At 40.4% G+C, this 21673-nt stretch overlaps 1 protein-coding gene across 1 annotated transcript; it reads left to right on the top strand.

The window, feature by feature from the left end:
- Positions 1-1119: 1119 nt before the first annotated feature.
- Positions 1120-14717, top strand: LOC140657973 (haloacid dehalogenase-like hydrolase domain-containing 5). Its single transcript, XM_072875779.1, has 8 exons — positions 1120-1354; positions 3782-3991; positions 5083-5195; positions 6866-6959; positions 8160-8193; positions 9095-9269; positions 11376-11564; positions 12424-14717. Exons 1-8 carry the CDS (start codon positions 1214-1216, stop codon positions 12818-12820), a joined length of 1353 nt encoding a protein of 450 aa, XP_072731880.1. The 5' UTR covers positions 1120-1213; the 3' UTR covers positions 12821-14717.
- Positions 14718-21673: the final 6956 nt, after the last annotated feature.

Here is a 21673-nt window from a genome sequence, read left to right as displayed (position 1 = left end):
CTGCTTGCTGTACAGGCTGTTAAATTGCTGGTGGAGTTAGGGCTGGGAAGCTTCTGCTGCCAAAGCCAGGAAACTGATCTTGTAGTTTGTCTTAGAGAATGAAACGGTGCATAGGCTCTGCATTAACTCTTGCTTTGTGCAGCTGTACTTAGTCGTGTATGCGTTGTCAGGCTAACTGTTCTGCTCTCTGCATCAATTTTGGCTTGCATTTGTGTTTTAGAAATGCATTCAATTCTGCTTCATTTAATGCGAACCATGGAAGCGGTGCAGATTGAAAGACACCTTCCTTAATCTTTGTCTTGGCGAGTGCAGTGCAATCACTGGAGGATCAGTTTCTCCCTGGAGTCTGAGAAATATTTTTTGGCAAGGAATATTTTTTGGGAGTACCGGGAAAGAAGTGGATTTACCTAATCTGTATGAGCAGATGAGCAAGACAAACAGAGATAGCTCTGCAGAATATCCATTAACTAATGATACGATTTGTGCTCGTTTTCTCACTTTCAGGTCTAGTTGCTGGGAAATGCCTTTGCAAGACAGATCCCACATCTAAGATACCGCAGGGTTTGTGTATATACACGATGCGCTTTTTTCTAAAAAGCGTTGATTCCTGAAGAGCCAGAAAGCACATCTGGTTGGTTATTAAAGAAAAATCTGGTTATTTCCTTGGCAGAAATTTCGTGCTACTCCCTCTTCCTTTGCTGCTCCGGTGGTACCACCTCCTGCTGAGTCTGAGGAGGGGCAGGCGGCTGAGCTCTCCGGCTGGCTCCGGCGCTCGCTGCCCCTCCTCAGCGCCCTGGCGCAGCAGGCTCGGAGCCGGCGCCCGGCGGCTCCGCAGCCCTTCGCCGGGCCCCGCGCTGTGCAAGGGTGCCGCAAAGCCCAGGCGCGGGCCTCTGGGCGGGACGGGCCCCGGGTTCCGCGCCGGGCCCCGGGTTCCGCGCGGGGCGCCTGCCCGCTGCGCGGGGGCGGCCGCTGCGCGGGGGCGGCCACGCCCGCTGCGCCCTCGCGGCCCCTGGCGGCCGCCGCTGACCCAGCGCTGGCGCGCGCCGCTCCGCGCGGGGGCGGGGCCTGCCTTCCCGGCAAAAGGCGCGGGGCGGGGCCTCCGCCGGGGGCGTGGGCGGGGCCGCGGTTTGAAGCGGCGGCAGCGGCGGGCACGGCCGGTTCTTGGCGCTGCCGCCGCTCCCCGCCTCCTCCCCCCCGTCCCCCCGCGGCCGCTATGCGGCGGGCGCTGCCGCCGCTCCGCGCTCTCCTCAGGGGCGGCGCCGCGGGGCGGCCGCCCTGGGTCCCGGCACTCGGCGGGCTCTGCGGCGCGGCGGCCGGCCCCCCGGCGGCCGAGGGGGGCGGCGGCAGCAGCGAGGTAAGCGAGGGGCCCGGGGCGGGGCGGGCAGCCCGCGGGCCGGCGGCTGTGTCCCGGGAGCGGGCGGGCCCGCGTGGGCGGCGCCGGTCGCTTGCAAGGCGCGCGCGGCGAGCCGGAGCGAAACCGAAACGGCGGCGGGCGGCGGCGGCGGCCAAACCCGGCCTCGGCGGGGCGCGGCCTCCCGGCGGCCGAGGGCGCGGCGGGGCGCGGCCGGGCCGCCCGCGGGCTCTGAGGGGCGGCCGCGGAGGCGGGGGCGCGGGCCCGGGCTGCCCGGGCGGAGCGGCGGTTCCCGCGCCCGGGGGGGCTTTCCCTGCCCGGCGGGGTCGTCTCTCTCCCGTCCCAGCGGGAGCTGGGAGGCCGTTACCGGGGGTTTCCTCGGCAGAGCCTGCGAGCCCGCCTCTTCCGAGGGCCTGCGGCCGCGCTGGTGGTTACAGCAGAGGGACAGCGAAAGGGGCTGCGGTGGCGCGCGGGGCTTCGTCCCCTCTCCTTTGTTCTGGCAGCGCTGCAGCTCTCCTGTCGCGAGGAGAGGATTCCTTTACGGTCAGAAGGGGAAAAAAATAGCTGTTAGTTTCGTTGTTTCCCGGTTGGGTATACGCTGAATTCCCTTCTTAGTTCTTTTTTTCTCCGTATACTTAGCAAAATACTTTTTTTTTTTCTTTTTTTTTGCTACAGGATTGTTCGCTGTAAAATTCACATTTGTAATCTACGTTATTTACAGATAGCAAAATCGACGTGAAGAGCTGCGTTTGTTACAAAACTATTACAACGTAGTTTCAGTAATTTCACATACCAGCTTACAAAGCCTGAGGAGACTACTGCATGTTCATCAGCGAGCCTGCAGTGTCTGTAGTGGAGCAGTGGGGTTATTTCCGAGGTAGCATTCCTGAAGCGGTCGCAGACAGCTTGAAGACAATGGTTGCAGGGGTTTTTGTTTTTAAATAGAGGGCTGATGATTATAGAGGGGAGAAAGGAGAGGGCTTCAGGGGGAGTACCTGCATGTAAAACTGAACAAAAACCAACTGCCGAATTAAAATCGGTGATATTGCAATACGTTTGAAGTGTTGACTTTATTAAATCGGGCTCTGTCGGGGTATGTACTCAAACTCATGGGTTTTCAAATGTCGTTTGTGTGTCACGGTTTTAGCAAAGGCAGCCGTGAGAGCCAGCGTGTCAAGGAGCGTGTCGGTAGCTATGTCACCTTTCACATGGCAGTGGCAGTGGCTGTCTCTGTGCTGTACCCAGCTGCAGGAAAAATGTAGCAGGTGAATAATTGATGAGGAACGAAGTGCTGCTTAAACAGGCAAACTGCCCTTCTCCCTGCATGGGAGAGGCAGGGGCTGGATTGCTGTCAGTAAGTGCCCCGAGACAGCCTGAATAGCAAGGGCTGTCCCACCTCCGTTGGCTGGGGTCATTTCTGCGCCTGTTCTCCCCATCATGCTCGGTCTCAGCGCTTCATCTCTCACTCCTTTTTCATCAAATGATGAAAGAGGGGATTGTAAACCCCAAGAGTCCTCGATTCCATTTTGGGCTTGGGAGAGGAGTGAAGTTTAGATTATAGACCCTTTTTGGTCCATCCTTTTCCAACCTTATTCAGTAATGGTTTCATTGCTCGACAGTCCTCTCTCCATCTCCACTGCTTAGGCTTATCATCCAGCTCATCTTTCTTACCCCCAGTTAGCCTCGCTCTTCTTTTCTGGGCTCGTGAAGTCCAGTTCTTCAAAGGCAGGCAGTGAGATAAATTTTAGTAACTCAAACAGCATCTTTGTTAAAGGAGGTGCTAACTTTAACGACAGGCATTAGTCTGCCACAAACAAAACTAAGAATCAACTGAAGCGATGTGTAAGGGGTGCAACAGATACCTAGCTGTAGTTGAACCTGTTGTGGAACAGAAGAGTACAGGTGACAGCAGGGACACTTTTAGTAGCTAAACATCTTGTAAGGGAGGAGCCCAGTACAATATTTGCATTTGACCTACCTGCTGCTGAAAAATTTACTTTTGTTTATTTTGTTAGTAGCTTATTTTGTTAGCGCTCTGTGCATTGAAATGACCTGTGCAATAGAGTGGGGTTAAATCAATCAAAAGTGTGGCTCGCTGGCACAGCAGCATGTATTTTTTATCTCTTTTCATCAGTTTAACTCAATTTGTCCCAATCTTCTGAAACATCCTGGAACTACTCACAGAGCAAGGTAGAACTCAGGGGGCTGCATGCATAAGGAAAAGGGAGCTGTAGGGCTCCTTTGTTCACAGTAGGTGTTGTAGTGTATGAATATGTCTGTGAGGCACATGAAAATGCGCAAAGTTAAAGATCCCTTCCTTCTCTGTGGAAGCATCTGTTTTTATTGGGCTTTAGCTATTGTAAGCTTTATCAAACAGGCCTAAGTAAGGGCGTAACTAACGTACTCTTTCTTTTCAATTCCTTCTTGCAGCTCAACGTACTGCCATCCTTTGGTTTTCTTTTTGACATTGATGGTGTACTGGTACGAGGAAAGACTCCAATTCCTGCTGCAAAAACAGCCTTCCAAAAGCTAGTTAATTCTCAGGGACAATTCTGGGTGCCCGTAGTATTTGTCACCAATGCAGGGAATTGCCTTCGCCAGAAAAAAGCCGATCAGTTGTCCCATCTACTGGGAGTTCCAGTGAGTAGCTTAAATCCTATTTAGTTGTTTACTTATGGTGAATGTGTCAAATGTATTCTCTTCCACTAAATGCTGCTCAGTTAATCAGTTTTGGTTTTCCCTTAAGCCCCCTGAAATGCTTTGCTGGAGGTATTATAAAAGTAAAAAATGCTGTCCAAAGCTAATGGCATTTCCATTGGTAAAGGTACTGATTTTTCCAATGGTGAAGCTAATGGTATTTCTTTGCAACATCATTATTGCGGGAATAAATCTTGCCTTCTCCTTCTGAATAAAAAAATGTATGTGCCAGTAACATGAAGCTCTGCTCTAGCAAGCTGAATGTCTTCTGTGATAATGTGCAAGGCAATGTGAATGTCCTGCCTCTTTTTGATAGCAGTGGTAAAACTTTATTCCCCCCGATTTGTGGGCGCTGCAGGCAGTAGGATTTCTCCGTTGTTGGAGACTGTGTTTGAGCATTAGTAAGAAAGCCATAAAGTTAGTTCTGCAGTGCCTTTTGTTTCGGTAAGGGCCAGCAGACATGGACATATCTGTATCAATAAAATCCTGTGTGTCATGGGTACAATGACATCTCGGCTATTTTGGGGTTTTTTAGATCTGTAAAGGTGATATGTAGTGATTCATAATAGCATCCTTCCAGGATAACAATTTTACTGTTTTTATACCTATTGAAGGAACGGGGATATGTAAACTAAAAGGAGGAGGTCTTCTGGTACAACTAAATCAATGCTGCAGTCTAGCAAAGGGACCACAATTGGAACTAGGGCAGTTCTGATTCTTCTTCCCTGTTTGTTTTTTGAATAAATTCGGTGATCCTGTAAAACTAGGAGAGAAAACCTGGTCTTCATGTTGAATAGAGTAATTCTGGAAGCTGGAAGGAGCGCATAGGACAATTTGTCAGTAATGTATTTTTTTCTGGCACATTATCAATACATTGTCTGTGAAACTTAGGAGAAAATGATGTGGTCGGGTTTTAGGTAAATATGTATGATTGTTTTGTAATTAATAGAATTTGTCACACCTGTTAATTAAATCTACATATAAAAACTTATCTGAAAAACAACAGACTCCTTTTGTTTTTAAATCCCAAACAGATTTCACAAGAGCAAGTGATGATGTCACACAGTCCTCTGCGGATGTTCAAACGTTATCATGAAAAATGTGTTCTTGTATCTGGACAAGGACCACTTCTTGATATTGCTCAGGAGTATCTTTTAAAAAAAACCAACAACTTTCTGTTTAAGTATTTTCTTTAATCAAGTTCAGGGGATCCTGTGGATCAAGCGAAGACCAAATATTTCAACATTACAAATCCAATAATACGCAATGGTAGTTCTTACTATGATGTCAAATTTAGGCATTGAAAGTGGTTGCTGTGTCGATATTTGCTTCACTTTGTTCTATCTGTTTTTAATGAGGAAGGAAAAAAGAGAAAGAATTCTTTTTTTGACTCATATATAAATGAAAGAAAATTCTTTTTTTTGATTCATACGTAAATGACATTTTAGCACAAAGGGTTTGTGCTCTCTGGAGGATGAGAACGTGGCACTCCAGCTATTATTTAGCTCAAGATCCGCTTGTAAGCGTGCGGCCAGGTCAGGTCACGTTGTTTTTGTAACCAACATCTAGAGTAGAACTATACTTGAAAATATTGTGACGCTTTTATACTAACTGCCAAAAAGAACTTGAATTATGTTGGTATAACTGTGGTATCGAAGCTTCAAACTGTAATTTAATGACCTTAGCTTTTGCATAATCTTCACTCATGCTTCTAGTCACTCCCTTCTGTGCTTCTTCCTTTATTGGGATTTTAATTAAAGTTGGTGTAAATCATAAGTTGTAAAAAATGTATATGCAACTTTTAAGTATAAGCTTTATTTCAAAGACAAAGATGAGAAAAAGTTACTGAAGGAATATTCCAGTTAACTGTCAAAATTTGTTAGGCATGGCTAGGAGAAAAGTATATTACAAGACTGAATACAAAATATAAAAACCATACTTCTGTTAGATAGCATTTTCATATGGGATAATCTTGTCTTAAAATAACTTTACAAATGGCCTGTGGTGTTAATTCCAATACAAAATCAGGTGGTTTAGTTTGTATAACTGATATATTTAAATAGCTCTTATTTTCATTTGCATTGTAAGAAGTTGTCTTAGTATTGAGAGTAGCATCACAACTGCTTTTTGCATAAACAAGCAGTTTTAGTTTGATTACCTCTTGTTAACTAAGTTTAAATTAACGGGGTATATCAGCTTTTAAGACCACTACTGTGCAAATCAGGAGGTTCATTTTTCCCTTTCTGGTCCTTTCCTTTTTTGATGTGTTTTGGTGTTTATCTTAACTACCTGTAGAGCATAATTAACCCTGATTAGTCACTCCACCATTTTGCAAAAGACTTTGCTTTACGGTGTTTGTTTATCTAGCAATACCTTTGCAGCGATAATGGCCTAAGGAAAGCATAGTTTGTGGAGACAGTAATATTTCCTCGACTAGCTCTTATTTCTTTCCTGTAATAATTAGACACAATGTTGTCTTGCTGCCAGATAAACTTCTTCTTGTGCTTATGTAAAGATGATCTTGGAGTATTGCAGGTGTAGAGTGGCTTCTTGCTTTTCATCTCATACTTTGAGAAAGATTTACGTATAATTTCTCTCTTGAGATTTCAGACACATAGGTCTCCTGTTTATAAATAATGGGGTGATCATCTTCTTTTCTCACAGCAAAAAAAGTCAGTCTTTGATATGTTGCTTTCATTCCTAAATAATTTGCTTTACCAGATAAACAGCATATGTTAAAATTGTTAAAATGGAATTACTGACTTTTAAAATCTTTTAATATAAGCAATTCTGTATCCTTAACTGGTATTTTCCTAGCCTTGGTTTCTGTCAACCTATTACCATTGAAACATTGCGGGAGAAACACCCTTTGCTAGATGTAGTTGACCATGACAGAAGACCTAATGTTCTGGTGAGTGAGTATTTTTGTTTTAAAATTCTTTGTTTGCTCATTAGGTGATATTCTATAATAGGGGTCAATATTTAAACTACTGAGCTAATGCTGTTGTTCTTGCATTGTATTTTGACTTTGCTTTTCTGCTTCTTTATTTGTTTTATTACAGCATTTTCAAGAACAACTGTATAGACTTTTTTCTATCAGTGGTAATTCTTTAATGTAATCTTTGATTTTGTAACTTAGTGTTGTGGGAAAACTTATAATTTAGTACAGATACCTAATTCTAAATCTGTCTTGGAAAGCTTATTAGCTTCCTCAGGTGTGCAGAAGATTAAAAAAAAGCTTTTTCCTTCAGTATAGAATTGTCTTGGTATTGTTTCTAGGCTGTGAGGTTGCTTTGATTGTAAATTAATGCTTTTTAACTGATTTTTTCTCCAAAGGACTCCCTTTCTTGTTTATACCATTATTTAAATATATTTAAATATTAACAGTGTGTACGGTATGGTTTCAACTGAATCGTGCAGAATTTCAAAAAGAAGTGAATACATACACAGTAAACACATGCGTGTATTGTACGTATTCAGGGTCAGTATATAGAGTGGATTTTTCCCCTGTGAACTCAAGAAATTCTTTGTGGTTCATAGAATCCATAACTCAAGTTATATCACCTTTTGCCTTGCTTCTCAACCATGCGGATGTAGAAGTTCCAGAACCTGTTAATGTATTTGCCACCACAGGGAGTAAATAATGAAGTGCAAACTCTTATTTGTTTAGCAAATATATTATGTGTTATACAATGTATTTTTCTTTCTTAGCAGTGATAAAAGAAATACATTTCAAAAACTATTTTTCAAACGTCTTGTTAATACTAGAGGCCTCTTACTCCTGTGGAAAAACAAACATCCAGACTTTCATACACAAGTTAATTAAACAACTGAAGCTTTATGGCTTGCCAGAGGAAGTTAAGTAGATGTAGGAGACTGGCAAATGTAGAACACGCTAACTTGTCTGCTGACCGTTTGCCACGAGTTGACACTTCAGAATTGAAAGACAAGTTTCTAAGTAAACTGACGTCAGGTATCTACCAAAATAGAGAGTGCATTTCCTGTCAGTGTTGCAGAAGGCAACTGTGGGACCTATACTTGAATTTATTCTGTTAAAAACAGTAGTAGATGTTTAATCTTGTAGAAAACTTTCACTTTTTTCTTATTGCAGTACCCCTCTGCTGTGGAGCTTCCCAAGATTGAGGGTCAGTTATCTTTATTTAACTTGCAACTATCCATTAATAGATGAAATATCTTTATTGTACTTTATAATTAGAATTTATTTTTAGATTGCTGGGCAAGAAAGTTGGCTGAGACAATTCTAAAACTTCTTTGTTAATGACATCTGTCATTAATTTGGAATGTATCACATGTGATAAAGCTGTTTTTTAAATGTGTGCAGTTTTCAGCCACGTGGTTTTGGTTTCAGAAGGTAGGTAAGGTCTGCTTTCCTCTTCATCTTCCTTTAACAGGCTGTTGTTGCCTTCCTTTCAAAAATGAGGAATGAAGTGACGTGTTCAGAAATAATCGGTCTTGTTCTTACAGTTGTCAGGATGGTCACTTCAGAGTTGTAGTATGAGAAGCATCTTGTTTCAGCACACTGTATTCGCTCGCATCTCATCTGAAGTACAGGAAAGTAGAAACTGGACTTTAGGAGTTACAAAAATCCACGTCAGATTATTGCTGGAGACCAGAAGAATGTCTAAAAGCAACATTCAAATTTTGTTTTAAGATGAACAAAATAACATCTCTGATGGATTATTTAAACACTGTATGTAAACATAGAATTCACAAAGGTATAGAAGACTTAGAAATACAATTTAGAAGTTAATATTTTGTGGTGCTGTGGAGAAGCTTGGCCAATAAAAAAAATATTTCTTAAACCTGTAGATTTTGCAGTGAGGTCTTGTTACTTCTGAGATTTTCTGTGAATGAATGGGTATGTAATATATTAAAAATCTAAGTTAAAGTTATTGTGACTATTTCATCAGTTCCTGATTAAATCAAATTACTTGTTCAGTCTCTTTAGACCAAGTTTTAGTGTCAGAGATTTGGTGCCCTGTTAACTAATTCCGTAACTCTATTTTATAATTCTTGTTCTCATAGCTGTTGTTTTGTTTGGGGAGCCAGTCAGATGGGAAACCAACCTTCAGTTGATAATAGATGTTTTGCTGACAAGTGGCTATCCTGGAAATCCGTATCACCATGCAAATTACCCTCACATTCCTGTACTTGCTTGTAATATGGATTTGATGTGGGTAGCTGAAGCACAGTCTCCAAGGTAAGTGCCATTATAACACGTGTGGATATCGTGATATATTTGGGGTTTCCTCATTTCTTCAGTAAAATTCAGAGTCAATACTTTTATACAAAATGTGTGCTATAGCTTCACAGTAGGTCTCAGCTTTGAATATGACGTCTCTAAAGCAATGCGCTTTCAGCAGAAATGCTGCCTTATTGTTGTCTACATTTTTGCATTCAGGAAATCAGTTACTCGAGATAAAAACTGCTTTTAAGCTCTAAACCTTTTTGTCTCCCCACTCCCAGAAGAGTGGGGAAAGATAGGTTTCTGCCTGAGGGCCTCAGAGTCTCAGTTCAAAGGAAAAAAGGAAAAAAATATCAAGGCCATTGTTTCACTTCATTAGGTTCTTCTTTGGTATTTCTCTTTTCCACCCTACAGTTTCTGGTAGGGTAAAGAATCGACCCTGCTAGCTGGAAGCAGGGAGTGGTTTTGAGCTGAGGACAATATAGTGACGTCTTTAAGGAACATATGAAAAAACAAGTAGAACACACAGAACAAGGTGGCGTGATCTCTGATAGTGGTTTTGTTTGATTTTGTTTTCAATCGAAGGTAGTTCTTTAATAGGTTTTTTTCCCCTCCCTTCCCCCCAGTCTAAAATCTCAACATACACTGAAATAGAAACTGTTGTTATTGTGACTTGATTGCTGGCTTGATCTGGGGTGGAAGATCTTGTCAGATACCCTTACTTGGATGCAAAGACCATCTCTAATTAGCACATTGGCAAAAGACATAGGCGTGGTAGTTTCAGGCTAGAGTAAGGCAACCAATATATCTACAGTGAATAAGGCAGGTAGTTTGTTGTGTCCTTTGGGAAAGATCCAGTAAAAAGTTTGTTTTTTCCTTTGAGTTTGACAGAACGACACGCTTGCATCTGTCAGTGCTGTTACCTTCGCTATGGGAATATAATGCCGTGACTAAGTTGTTTTAAGATGTTGCTAATAATTACTGGAAATAATTTTATGCTTATTTATTGGTATTTCATAATACAAAGCAACAAACAGGGTGGAGAGAGGGAGTGAGGGGTTTTCTGAATTCAGGAGTTCAGAAAAGCTAATTCTGTACCACATTTGAAAGTGCTACAGCTGCTTCCTTCTTTGTAGCTTTTTTCCTTAAAATACTATGTTGATTTCTAGGCCACTAGAGACTTAATTTCTTTATTAGTGCACCTCATATATCTCTACTGGCTTCTGATGCTCATTATATTGGTGGTTTGGGGTTTTTTTGGCTGTAGATACCTGGTTTGAGCAGATATACCAATCTGTGTGCATTAGAAGTTATCTAGCAGCTCTTCTTAAGTAGTATGTGTAACTTATTGTATACAGAATTGTTGTATAGCAACTTTTTATTCTTCTTAGGGTGTTTTTGGTAATGCGACATTCTCAAGTGCTATGTGTTAGTTCATCCCTAATCCCACACCCTGACATCAGTAACGAAGTAAAACTGCCTTTTTTCATCATGAGATTACATCTTCTAAATTACTGATTTACTGACTTGGTTGATGACCCATCATCACTGTTTGCACCTTGATCAAAATAACTGAGTGAGTTATCGAAAGAATGCCGTAAAATTATAGTTTGTTCCTTGATCCTCCTTTGCATCTATTTTTTTAGAGAAACCCATGGTTTTTTGTTTCCATATTACAAGTGGGTTTTGGTATATTCTTGTGTTTAAGGAGAGGTGAATTTTCCTTCTGACTGATTCTAACTTTCCTTTTCCGTTTCTCCCCTTTGTTAATTTAGCTGATTCTGTTAGGTCACTGCAGAGAGTAGATCATTTCAAGAAGCATCACTTTTCTAACTAGAGTATCTACTTAAATGCAAGTAACACTAATGCAAACTATTACTACATTTTAAAACTAGATAAGTCTGTTGTGCTGTCCCAATAATGTGTTTTTATTGTGGTGTTTATTGTTCAGCTAATCAACACTTAATTTTCAGTGAAACAGCTGTGGAAATGCTGCATGCAAACTGAGGGAAATTTGATAGTTACAGGACATGATTTATTCCTAAGAGATCATGAAACAAAAAAGCCTTGGGTTTTTTATCTCTACTTAATATTATTTGATTTGTCTTTATATCTGTGTAGGTTTGGGCATGGAACATTCATGGTTTGTTTGGAAAACATTTACAAGAAGATCACTGGCAAAGATCTGAAGTATGAGGCCTTAATGGGCAAACCTAGTAAACTGACCTACCAGTATGCGGAATACCTCATCAGGGCGCAGGCAGCAGAAAGACAATGGAAGCAGCCTATTCAAACTCTTTATGCTGTCGGGTAAGATATCGTAAGTCTAACGAGTTCATCAGGAACTTACTCGCAATGTAAATACTAGCAATGAAAAATACACAACTCTTACTACTTTGTTTCTCATACCACTGGGACCACCTAACGTTCTTGGTGCTCTGGTGTACTTTTTGTAATGTTTTCAAGCCTCACCATTTCTAATCTTCAAAATTAATAATACATTGCCCTTTCTATGTGTAATTTCTGTAGCAGCACAAAAAGTGGTTTATATGCAACTAAGATTTCTCCTGATTTTTTTAAAATTTATTATTATTATTATTTATGTAACAGGCTGTGTAAATCTAACAAAAAGAATTTGCATGGGTGTTTTGTTTTGTTAGGTTTACTGGTATAACACCAACAAGCGTTGAATAAATGATGGTTATTAGGGAATGTAGAGCTAGAATTTATTTGTGACGTTGTTAAGCTTGGTCATATGCTACTGCGCGTGCTGTCACATCATAGAATCCTTTTCATAGAAAGAGATAAAGCTGTATTGTATTAAAGACTGTTCCAGAATCTCCAAGATGTTTGGAAATATAATGAGCTCATTCATGGACTGTTAATACCTATCCTTGATTTCCCCTCCCCCTGCCCTGGTCTGCAGTTTCAATATGGAGAGTTACTCACTTTTATCATGTGTCATGCTTCATGAAAAGGGTGTAATAAAATAGCTATAGGATTGGATTTCTTCCTATCTGCATAAAGTTATGTAAAGTATAAATCCACATAACTTTATGTAAAGTATAAAATAAGCTGTTAAATCGAAACCCTAAAAATGTCTTTCATACAATTGAAATTGGACAACTAAAATTGCACTGCTGACTAAACTTTCTTCTTGTATTTCCAGAGATAATCTCATGACTGATGTCTATGGTGCTAACCTTTACAATCGCTATCTCGAAGAGAACTCCAGAAAAGGTTCAAAATCACGGATTCAGGCCAAAGTAGCTGGTGGCAGAGGATCTGCCACTCTCTCTCAGGATGATGAAACAGACAACAGTTGGGAGAATGAATTAGCGCCTGCAGCTGCTGCCCACTGTAGGTCTGTTCTTGTTTGTACGGGGGTTTACAACCCTCACACGGAGGTACCCCTGGATACCAGGGAGAGCGTAACTGAAATGGTGTTCCATGGCCACAGGGATTTTAGATTTGATCCTGGTTTAGTGGAACCAGATCATATTGTACCAGATGTTGATGCTGCTGTAGACCTGGTCTTCCAGCTGGAGAACTTTGCACCTAATTGAGATGACATGATTTCTGAAGGACTACTCAGTGCTATGCTTTTCTTCCCAAAAAACAAGCTGTGCTTTAAAATCATGCCACAAACTGCTGCTTTCTAAAATTCTTAACTTTTCAATTAATACAATCTTATATGAAGTACATTAATATACTTAGGTATTTAAGTATATTAAATATCAATAATGCTTTTTCTAAGTACTTTGAAATATGTAATTTCTTGCGTTAGTTGCCCTTTATTGTCCTCCTCTTCATTACATTAGGTATTCTAATAGCAACTTTTCATAGTAGCTTATGCATGTTACTGGTACTTAAATTCCCACAGGACAGTACATTCTTTTGTTCGCTGGAAGATTCAGCTTCTAGGTATTGGAGATATCAAGGATATCAGACTGTGGTGCGTGGTCGTTCACACAATTACAAACTGCCTGGTACAGAGCACAATGTGTGCTACGGCTTGGTATTCTGCAAGTAATGAGCGCTCTTTCAAATTACAGCAAAGTTCAAGTCTGTTCTGCTACTTTTGTACTTGCTCACGTATAACCCTGCAGCCTTTCTTTTTATCTGTGTTCCCATGTGTCTGGAGCTGCTATTGCTTCTCTCTACTCTGACATGTAAAGCCTTAATAGAAATGCCCATGTAAGATGGAGAAGGCTGACTTGTTAACACCATTTTTGGAACTCCAACCAAGCTGAACGCAGTCATGTAAGGAAAGCGGCTAACATTAGGTGTCCTGTGTGGCATAATACCTGGCCTTTTTGTCTTTGCCTTTTTATGTGCACTTTTTTGAGGAATTGAGAATCTTAGAAAGCTTTAGCAATTATGTTTCAGGTGTTTCTGTCAGTTGGACTTTTCCACTGAATGAGTGACTACTGTTTGGGCAAAAAGTGCCTAGTAATTTACTTGAAGCTTCATACCACTGAGGTAATTAACAGGCCTTTAGTGTAATATATTTCATCTTGTGTCAATGTTATATGTTGTTGGGTTCATGGATTTCATAGCTGTTCATTTAAAAAAAAAAGTAATTTATTTTATGTTATTTTTGTCAAATACTTTTAAAACCTTTTCATCCAAAAGATGTCTTTGAAAATATTTTTGTGTTAATGTGTTATAACACAGTATATGGTGTACTTGGGACATAAGCTTGGAAAACATAAGCCAATTAACTGTGTTTTAAAAACAAAGTCAACTTACACACAATTATCACTTAAAATCACCTTGGGGGCTACTGAGGTTTTTATGGTTGGTGTTTGGTTTTTTTTTTCCAATTAGAAATTGTTCAAACAAAAATCTGTGGGTCTTCAGTGTTCCCAAGTTCTTGCAGAACTAGCAGAACGCTAGCTTAAAAGCATTGATAGGCAGATGGTGGCATAAAGTGAAATTATGTCCCGGCCAACTTCTTCACTGCTTATTATCCTGAAGTCAAAATCTGAAAACTCATGTCATGAAGAGAACATTGCTGCTATGAAGTCAGATTTGTTTTTTGTTGTGTTTTCTCCATTTGCAAACCACTGTAATCCCTCTCTCTACTATCAGGGTTGTCGATTCATTCACTCATGTTTCATAAGTAGCTTTCAAAATATCTTGCTGGATCCAGTTTAAGGACACTGCTCTAAACAGTGTATTTCCTGCTTCTTCACTGGGAAAGTATTATAGCAGCACATTCTTGCCTTTTTTAAATTGGTATAATAAACAGATATATACCTATTTCTTTAGCACTTTTCTGTAATACACCAATTATTTGCAAAGTATGCTAAATCTTTCTAAGTGAAGATTGTAGTTTTGTAAAAATGTCAGGGTGACTGAAGTTGCATTATTTCAATACTGAAGCATGTTGCAGAGCTCTTTAACTAGTACCAGAAGCGGTTTCAGGCTGTTAGTGAAGCAAGAAATAAAAATGTGAAAGTTGATGAAAAACAGAAAATGTTCGATTTGTTTCTTTTTTTTTTCCCCAAAATATCCATGAACATTTGAAAAGGTTCATGAAGGAACTGTGTATATACTTTTTAAACTTCATCCCTTGTGGAAACATTAACTTATAATGTATATGTAGGAAAAAATACTGTTTGGCTGCTACCGGTTTTTAACTGAAAGACAGACAGGCTTTTAGTCTATATCCTTCTTAGAACATTTAAGCTATGTCCGCGTTGCAGGGATGTGAATGTTGCCTGATGAGTCTGCTTGAGCTATCTTTAATATGATTCTTCGTATGAACGTATGACTGAGTGCCAATAGCGGACTAGGGTGCCACTAGATTTGGAGCTGTATCAGCACAAACCAAAAAACAGGCAGTTGTTGCCACAGATGGTGGACAATGATTAATATATATGGGTATTACTATAAAACACAAAAGAGAAATGTTAGTGTAGTAGACACTTGTTGTGGTGTACCAGTGAGCGAGGCAAATATTTTGGTGATGTATCATGAAAAATAAATTTTTAAGGAAGGATTTGAAGGAGTATAGTGAGTTACCATTGAGGATGTTTACCTGGAGCTCTTGCCAAAGGTGAAGGACCTCACAGCATCCACTTGCTAGATGCTCCCACAACTTCATTGCAGTGCTAAGCTAGGTACATTGCAATTAGATTGTGTATTCCCAACCACACAATAGTACTGCAACCACACAGCACGCATCTAGCTCTAGAGTCTGAAAGCAAACTGCTTCCTCAGGGACATGTTCCAATGTTTATGTGCACTGAGCACTTACGCTGCAGTTAGAATTTTGAAATATTACTGGCGTTAGTTGTATAGCAAGCTCCTTGACAGAGGTCCTTACGCTTTGCAAAGTGAGTAGAAAAGCATGTGTGTTCCTCCCTCAGGGAGTCCCAGTCCGGTTCACACTTTTACTTAAATTCCTGGTGAAAATATTTGTGCCTAGATGCTAGTATGTGACTCAGGCAAACCATCCATTCCACCTGCTTTACTGAATTAATACCGAATTCCACCAAAAGACTTGTCATCTTTTATCTTTTTATTAATGTGACCCCTCAAAAAGCACACATGGTTCATTATATTATTATTTAATGTTTTACAAATGAAGACACTACACTGACAGACTTCTAAGTCTTTGAATTTTGTGCCTCCTATTCACTCAGGAAGTGGTACAGATGAGAATTTTTTTGAATAGAAGTGTCATAAAACATTGCATCAGAGTTACCATGGTAATTTTTAATGTTTCCTGCTATGGCACTTTAAGGTGAAATTTAGTGATTCTTTGTTAGTAACAAGCTAAGATGTGGAAAACCTTAGAAGCAATCCAAATCTCTAGTACTGGAAAGGTGCTTTTTTCAGAGTTCTTAAGGAAAACTGAGTTTAGTAAAATGTTCTTTCTAATTATTCAGCTAAGAGTGAGATGGATTAATATTATATTAGGTAAGAAAAAGCTAAGACCCTGTCTTAGCTTTTGCTCCCCTTTCTTTGAATGTCCTCTTACCTGGATTTTCACTTCTTTAATATGTTTTCAGCTTTGACATTTACCTCTTCGAAATAGATGGCATTTCCCACGTTATGTTCAGTGTATTTCAGTCATGACATAGGTAAGCTATTGGATGTTACAACACTTCTTTCAAGTTTAAAATGTACTGTTGAAACACCCAAGTGACCAGGATGTGCGGAAACAGATCACTGAAATCACTTTTAAAAAATACTGCTGAGGATCTTGCTGAAGTTTCTTCTAAGTAGAACTTGCCCTTTGTTTGCATAGTAGTGTTTTTATTCTTGATACCTTTTGTTCTATTAAAAAAACAAAACTCAAACCCAACCTTTCAAAAATATATCCTGTACTTATTTTTGCTAATACAAAATTGACAATATTTTAAACTCCAGTCATGTATTGTCTTCAGTATCACAAGCTTTTCTTTAGAAGCATTTTTCAATTAAAGTTAGAGGAATGTATGAGACTTACGTTTTAAGAAAAACAAATTTACAGATATCTCCTCTTCAATATAAAAAAATACTTGCATTTAAAATTAAATTTATCATGTCAAAACTTGAATAATCTTAAATGTAATGAAAAGAATAATTATTTTGTAGTCGATCTTACATTTCTGAAATTAGTCTACTACACCTATTGATACTACTTGTTATGGAATAATCTTTTCAAATTGCAGATTTTTTTTGGTAGAAGATCATATCCAGGCAGCTTGTCTTAAAGATGTGAGTAATTCACAATAATCTGTTGCACTATTTTGTAGTAGTTTACTTCTTTCCATAAACCACTCAATATTTTTTTTTCTGGGACAACCCTCCTTATGTTGCTGTGTCTTACGTTCTTCAGCAACACAAATGTGATGATATGGTGATATGGTGTAATCGAATCACATCTAGAAAAATTAAACTTAAAAATATTTCAGCAGTAGTAGGAGATGAAACACAGCCTCTGCAATGCGGGGGGATTGGCAGATGACTATCAGTAAGAATATTGAAAAAGATCTTCTAAAGTGAAACTTTTCTCTAAGCTCGAAAGATTCTTGCTGGCTGTCAGTGTAGTATTTAAACCTGGTTTACAATTTTTAGACCTCTGTTGGAGTGCATTAGGCTTCATCCAGGGGGAATCTGGCTGATGTGCTTGGCGACTGCTCTGCGGAGCAAGTGGAGGTGATCAGAAGCTTCACATCAAAAGACACCTTGATCCAGCTAAACAGCAATGCAGACATACCCACAGAGGAGCACACACTTTGGCAGAGTTGAGGTATTTAAGTCCAGGATCTATTAAATTCTGGAAGAATACAGAAGAACGTACTTGGGGTTTGGGCTGGGCTGTTGGGGAGTGCAAAGATGTCTGCTTTCACATGTGGCCTGGGTTCGCTTCCCCACTACCATCTGTAGTTCTTGAAGGGGATTGTTTGCCGTTCCAGTGAATTAACCTCTCCTTTTGGCAGAAGACATTGAAATACTTAAACTAGAAGATAGTTCTAATTAATCTCCAAATTGATGTCTGGTTCTCTGAGAAGATATCTGTGGCTTGCCTCCTAAAAAGCTTCAAAAATGTAGTTGTCCAGGCCCATCTCCCATGAATGTGAGCAGATATTAATAGGTAATTAGCTTTGGTTTTCACATAAAAAACCTGTTCTTCAAAGCAGCGCATGCCTTTCAAAGGCCTCATCAGCATGAGTACAAGTCACAAGCATTTCTCAAAGGTATTTAGTTCAGTGAAGTCCTGGTGCGATCCATGTCCAGGTGGGAGCTTGTTTCAGCCTTGGGAAACTCCCTGCCTGCAGTGTGATGACTGCTCCTGCAGTTGCCCCAGTAACTCTGTAGCTGGGGGACTGGAGACTCCCTTATCTTAAACACACAAGTGTGGGGCATCTGAGTAAGAACTGAATTTATTTGAGAAGCAAAAGGTAGATACCTCCTCTGATGGAGGCTGCGATGGTTTTTGGTATGGGATTCTCCAGGTGAAGGCGAGGGCTGGCGGATTGCCCTCTGAGCTCCCCAGCGGCCGCCGCGGGGGGCGCCCTCCGCCATCTTGGCTTTACCTCAGCCCGGCTGCCCGCGGCCGCGCTCAGGGCTGAGGCGCGGTGCTAGGCGCGGGAGGGAAAAGAGGAGGAGTATTGCGACCCTTTCCTGTCTCTTCCCCCCTCCCCCCAAATCATAGAAGTAGAAAAATGCAAAACCATTGCCCCCACGCCATTCTCCAAGGCTCAGTATTTCAGGTTCTCCAACTCCATGGACTGAACTCCAGCTTGGTAAGTGGCAATACGGGCTTGGCAGACCCTCAAAAAGCCAAAATGTTTAAAAAATAGCAGGTGAGAGTGTTCATTCATAATTTTAGCTTCCTGTTATTCACACCCTTTCTTGGTTTCAAACAAGTGCAAAGCACTTCGTAAGTTTTTCCTGTCAGCAACTGAGAACTTGTGCCCGAGGAGTTTGAGAGATGAGCTCAGAGTTTGGTGCTCTTGAAACTTCTCCCAGCTGCTGGGAAAGGTATGTCTACCCCCCAGTTTTGCTGTAGCTGGTTTCAGATGAATCAGAAATACGCAGTTTTAGTAAGAGCTATGTTCTATGTTTAGGATTTGTGTGCTTTATAAAACTGACAATTGTTTGTGCTTTCTTCAGCAAGAAAATAAGCAACTGTGGCATGGAAGTGTCACAGTGAATGTTGTTTCTGTAAAATGTGGAAAGGATGCACAGTTGAAAGGCCCTGGAGCATTAGGGTTTTGTTCCATCAGTGGATGGATGGACTCGCAGAGAGATGGGTATTGTACCATGGCCACGCTTTCTCAGCTCTGGATTTTCAGGACGTCGATGTCAGCTCTTTGTGAGCTTTTTCTTGTTCAAAAAGTGTTTCTAGGTGATGGATGGGAAGGAGCAATACTAACAAAATGATTCACAGAAACATTGTGCTAAACTTTGACTTTTTGAATGTAAGTTATTTTTGTTCCCAACAGCTAGGGTTGAATCTCAGTTGAGTCAATTAATTGTTCAGAGTGCAGCTCCAAGCACAAGATCTGCATGCAGTGGCACCAAGACATCCACCTTTGTAATGATTGAATATAGTTTTGTATGAAGTGCAAATACATTTGAAATTAATGTACATGTATATATTGCTTTAAATTACACTAATTGCACAGGCAGCTGAAAGCATGTGAACTAGCCCAGACCTCTGGTGGACTTAGCTTTCCACATACCCTGTCTTCTGTGCGCTGGTTAAAAGCAAGAATGCCATGTTGTTATGTCAAGTGCAGTGTAGCTATTTTGTCCCCCCACCTAGTCTCACCAGGGATTAAAGGAAGATAGAAATAGTGACCTGAATAACACTACACACAGAAGGCAGTTGCTGAAAGAGGTAGAAATCTCTCTCCTTCAGTGTCATAGGCAAGAAGCCGGGTTACAGGAGTTTCTTTAAAACACAATGGTGTGCTTGTATGTTCTGTAACTTGGACAGAAATGGGTACTAACAGTCTTTATTGTATGGTATCACTGCATATCTTACACAGTCTGTATTAAAATCTTTTGTCTATACAAGGATGAATTCTTGTGTGACGAAAGACATCCTGTTTTCAACATTGACTGAAACAGCCTGCACATTGAAAGTTTCAGAAAAGAGTGTTTCCATGGTCACTTCTGTGAATAAAACAAATCAGTATGTATTCAAAATAGCACAGATGGGTTTACTTTGTGTAATTAAGACCACCTGAGACTCAGCTGGTCTTAATTAAAAGTTCTCCTCCTTGCATTTTGTTGGTCTTGTATGCCAAGCTCAGAATCAAGTGTCAGAATCTAAGATCATGCTAAAGGTGCCTTACAGTTTAACACCCAGCTAGGTTTACTGCAGATTTACCTATTGACCTCTTTCTGAAGCAAAAGTAGCATCTGTTGTATAGGTAAGAATATTTATCAGAATAAGAAATGGATTTTCAATAGGAATTGGGTCTCATGTCTTGTTTTATGGAAGTGTATCTGTGAATATGCTTTCTGCTAGTTTAACAGCTAAGTTCCTGACCATAGATGGGGAGAAAAAATATTCAGTGAACTTAGACTATAAAAAAAAAAGGGTATTTTTTTGCAGGTGCAAGCTACATAATGAAGGCCAGCTTACCTCACTAACAAGAAAAGAAAAAATGGTTGTGATGTGTGTAGATCTCCTCCTGTATCCAAACTATTCCACATTCCTAGAGAATTCAAGGAAGAGTTCCTAGAAATGCAACTAAGAAGTCCCTTTAAAGTGTTTGTCATTGCACTTATTATAAGCCAACTAAACAGTTGGCTTATAGTCATGGTGGTTTTCCACAATAAATTCAAGTTACCGAAAGAGACCTGTTAATTATATGTATTTTAATTTGCCACACACACTTACAAATGATCGGGGAGCAGAGTTTTGTTTTTTTTTCAGTGTGTGTTTTTTTCCCTTTGCATAACCTTTTATTACTAGTTTAGCCTGTTCACATTTTCAAGGGTCCACAAGGGTGTCCTGGGGAGATTCTGGCCACCCACCTTGCTCCCTCATCCGTCAGAGTTGTGTGGTCTGCATGCCATACAGTTCTTTGGAAGATGACCTGGGAAGCAGCTATGAAACTAGTTATATTGACACAGGTGTGTGTCCTTTCTGCTCCGGAAATACTGTGAGAGCTTATTAGCAGCAAGGCAGGCAGGTTCCAAGGTTAATACAAGGTGACATATGACTAGCTCATCATTGGTGTATGCTGTGAAAGCACAGGCTTGCTTTTGAAGGCCATGCGTTTTACAGGGTTTAGAGAGAACTAGTCTACGTGTTATATTCTAGGTCTGTATTATAATAATGGTATTATTTACACAAATGAAACCCAGCTTTGTATAAAATGTTTCATTTTGTCTTGTATTACAGCCTTGGAATTCACAACCTGCTTTTCCCTTTGTATTTTTTGGGTAAGTTGGTTTTTTCCCCACAGATTTAGAAACTATACTGTGGATGTGCAGAACACATGTGAAGTACATCAAAAAATAAAAGTCAATACCTACGAAGGGTAGGTACATGTTAAGCATGACCCTTGCATTATTTCTCTCTTACACGGATTCTCTACAGCACTGTGCACACCAGTGACATGTATAGTTACATCCAGGATGTTTCAGCAGTAAAGAATGTGTCATTATAAGAGAATTAACTAACGAATTCAGCTCTTCCCAGCACTCCAAGGAACCACTTTTAGAGCATGGCCATTTCATTGAAAACTACTGATTGCTGTTTTGGTATCTGAGGCTGTTACTGAAGTAGTAGACAATGCAGAACCAAGTAACTCAGTATTTGGCTCCTGCGGCTCAAAAATGCAGGTTTTAAAAGCCTGCTTAGCTTATCTACTGATGTTAGAATTAAAGAGCCAAGCAAAAAGAAAGGGGTGTCTCTTTGTTTAATTTACAGCAATTAAATAAAGTCCAGGATCTAA

This window comes from Ciconia boyciana, chromosome 11 (assembly GCF_034638445.1).
Source record: "Ciconia boyciana chromosome 11, ASM3463844v1, whole genome shotgun sequence".
Taxonomy (NCBI): domain Eukaryota; kingdom Metazoa; phylum Chordata; class Aves; order Ciconiiformes; family Ciconiidae; genus Ciconia; species Ciconia boyciana.
This window is presented reverse-complemented; position numbering and strand designations above follow the sequence as displayed.

Bases quoted from the DNA above. Each gene is read 5' to 3' on its own strand.
- LOC140657973 (XM_072875779.1), top strand. From the start codon at position 1,214: ATGCGGCGGGCGCTGCCGCCGCTCCGCGCTCTCCTCAGGGGCGGCGCC. The intron at 1,355-3,781 runs GTAAGCGAGGGG...TCCTTCTTGCAG, and splicing joins GGGGCGGCGGCAGCAGCGAG to CTCAACGTACTGCCATCCTT. The intron at 3,992-5,082 runs GTGAGTAGCTTA...AATCCCAAACAG, and splicing joins CCCATCTACTGGGAGTTCCA to ATTTCACAAGAGCAAGTGAT.